The 2,565-nt window shown below is 52.4% G+C and overlaps 1 protein-coding gene across 1 annotated transcript; it reads right to left on the bottom strand.

Annotated features, from left to right (window-relative positions):
- Positions 1 to 398: 398 nt before the first annotated feature.
- Positions 399 to 1,768, bottom strand: LOC127296108 (cationic peroxidase SPC4). Its single transcript, XM_051326138.2, has 2 exons — positions 1,220 to 1,768; positions 399 to 1,122 (listed from the first exon to the last, which is right to left on the bottom strand). The coding sequence occupies exons 1-2, from the start codon at positions 1,664 to 1,666 to the stop codon at positions 535 to 537; spliced, it is 1,035 nt and encodes a 344-aa protein (XP_051182098.1). The 5' UTR covers positions 1,667 to 1,768; the 3' UTR covers positions 399 to 534.
- Between the last annotated feature and the right edge of the window lie 797 nt (positions 1,769 to 2,565).

Raw genomic sequence — 2,565 nt, 5'->3', positions numbered from 1 at the left:
TCGGTTCGGAAAAAGCGAGGAACGGAATGGTTCCGTGCCTGTGTTCGGTTCGGGAAAAAACGCGGAACGGAATGACAGGATTTTGGTTCAGCTCACCTCTTTTTCAGTCCGCGCGGTGACAGATACGAGCCGTTCCTCCAGATTCCACCAAATTGGTGGAACGACTTGGTTCCGCATCTACAGGGTATATTTCCTTCTGAGGAATGACTTGGTTCCGTTCCTTCCCTCCAACCGAACACAGGGATGGATGCTGGGTGCGAAACCGTTCCGTTCCATTCCACCAAATTCCAGAACCAAACACATCCTAGGATATGTAGGTCACATGAGCTTTCGGTGGTCGATGGCAGCCAAGCTGGTCCCTGTAGGATGCGAGCAGACTTTTTAGTAAGATGGCAATGTCATGAGAATTCCTTATTTCAAACGTGTGGCGAGCCATCTTGATCAGAGGATGATGGGTCGCAGAAGATAAGATGATACACTGTAGAGTAGCTAACACTTGTTACATGGAATTTAAACAAAACCGTCGCACTGAACTCAAGCAGATGCCGCGAACCCCTCCTCAAGCAGTGAGCTCTGTCCGTTGGTGGTGAAGCAGCTCTTGCTGCGGATCTCGCCGACGTTTCCATTGGGCTGGAACTGGCTAAGCTTGACGAGGGAGTCACGGAACTGGGAGTAGAACCACCACTTGTTCTGGGCGAGGCCCTGGACCGCCCACTGGGTGCGGCTGTCGGCGGCGAGCACCTGGTCGGAGGTGAACACCCCCTTCCCCTCCAGCAGGTTGCTGAAGTACTTGTTGTCGAAGACGATGGGGGTGGTGACGTCGAGGTCCTGCAGCCGGTTGGCGTCGCTGGAGCAGTTGGCGGCGAGCTTCCGGGCGAAGTCGGAGTCCTCGGAGAAGCGGTTGTTGAAGTTGCCGCAGCTCGCCTTCCCGACGGTGTGCGCTCCGGAGAGCGCGACCAGGTCGATGGGCTCCAGGTTGCGGGTCTTGAAGGAGTCGATGAGCGTGTTGGCGTCAGCGGTGGACCGCGGGAGGGCGAAGACGTCGCTGTTGTTGGCCGGCGCAAGGCTGTCGAACCGGCCCAGCGGCATCTCGTAGAAGTAGAACACCTCGCTCTGCCCGGCCTGCATAAAGTTCATTCATTTCGCGACTGAGCTAGCTAGATAGGAGGCTAGGAGCTACCAGCGCCGATACGGGAGGAGACGAGAGGTGCGCAAGTACCACGAAGACGGCGTCGCGGGTGGCGAGGGTGAGGATGTCGGCGCAGGAGACGGTGGCGCCGCAGGCGGCGTGCACCTTGACGCGGACGTCCTCGATGAGCTGCAGCGCCCGCGTCTGCAGCGTCAGGTTCGGCGGCAGATCCAGCTCGCTGTTGGCCCCCGTCAGGAGGACGGACGCGTCGCAGCCCTGGGGGAAGCAGTCGTGGAAGAAGATGCGGAGGAGTCCGGCGGCGATGGCGATCTCGCCCAGGACCGCGCTCTCCACGATCGGCCACACGATGTCCACCAGGTCCGGGCATGAGTCCGCGTGGAAGTCATAGGAGAGGCCGTTGGCGAGGTTGCGAGGGCCGTTGACCGGCAAGTTCGGAAGCGGCCGCGGCCTCGACAGGGCTGGGCACAGCACGGTGGCAAGGAGGCACAGAGCCAAGATTGCCCTGCTCGACGCCATTGATGGATCCTAGCTTAGCTAACTCTACTGCCTGTAGTGCCGGTCAGCGAGGGAGCGAACGAGCGTGGCTTCCTCGCGTCAACAAGATGCTGATTATATGCAAAGACAAAGCACCGCTGTAGCTGATGCCGATGTGGATGGTTAGTGGAGATGGGCACAGAAATCTAAGTTGGATCGAGTAACAGGAAAGCCTGGTTGATCACGTGATGCCACGACTATGCGACCATCAAGTCTTAACAATCTCAGATTCCATTACTCTTCACACGTGGGATTGTCCACGACCTTCGTGCGCGGTAATTTTTGCCAAAGTTCACTTGGAGGGTTAGAATCTGAGTTCGAAAATAAATCACTCCACTTTGTCTAAAATATGTATTAACACGCATTTCTAGATAAATCTAAGTCACTTCAGCAACACATTTTCTTTTTTTAGGATGATTTGTACTGTTCGTTGTTTCTTTTAATACCAAAATTCTATTCACAAAAAGAAAACTAGTAACAACACATTTCCCTGAGTATAATTTTTTCGTGATTCTAGCCAACCGGTTCGATCCCTAGGGGGTGCTCGTGAGTTTCTCAACATCTTCTACTCTCTCTTCTTTTATATGTAAGGTCACCATGTATTTCAAATCAAAACTTTGACTAAAAATTTAATTGATTAAAGGTAAGTTACCCCTCCTTCTCTTCTTGATATAAGTCATATAGTTTTCTAAGAAAAAAAGTCCGAAATAGGTATGTTACGTTGCACCAGTCGTCTAGAGATATTTTTAGAAATTTGATTGTTTTACCTCGTCTCATGCAAACTCTTCTATTTTCTCATGTCAATTGCTCAGAAGTAATCTCACCCAAAACTGATGTAACTTTTCCTTCATCATGTGTTATTCATGCCAAAAACAATAGGA

This window comes from Lolium perenne, chromosome 1 (genome assembly GCF_019359855.2).
Source record: "Lolium perenne isolate Kyuss_39 chromosome 1, Kyuss_2.0, whole genome shotgun sequence".
In the NCBI taxonomy this organism is placed as follows: Eukaryota; Viridiplantae; Streptophyta; class Magnoliopsida; order Poales; family Poaceae; genus Lolium; species Lolium perenne.
Note: the sequence above shows the minus strand (reverse complement) of the source record. Positions and strands in the feature narration are given on the sequence as shown.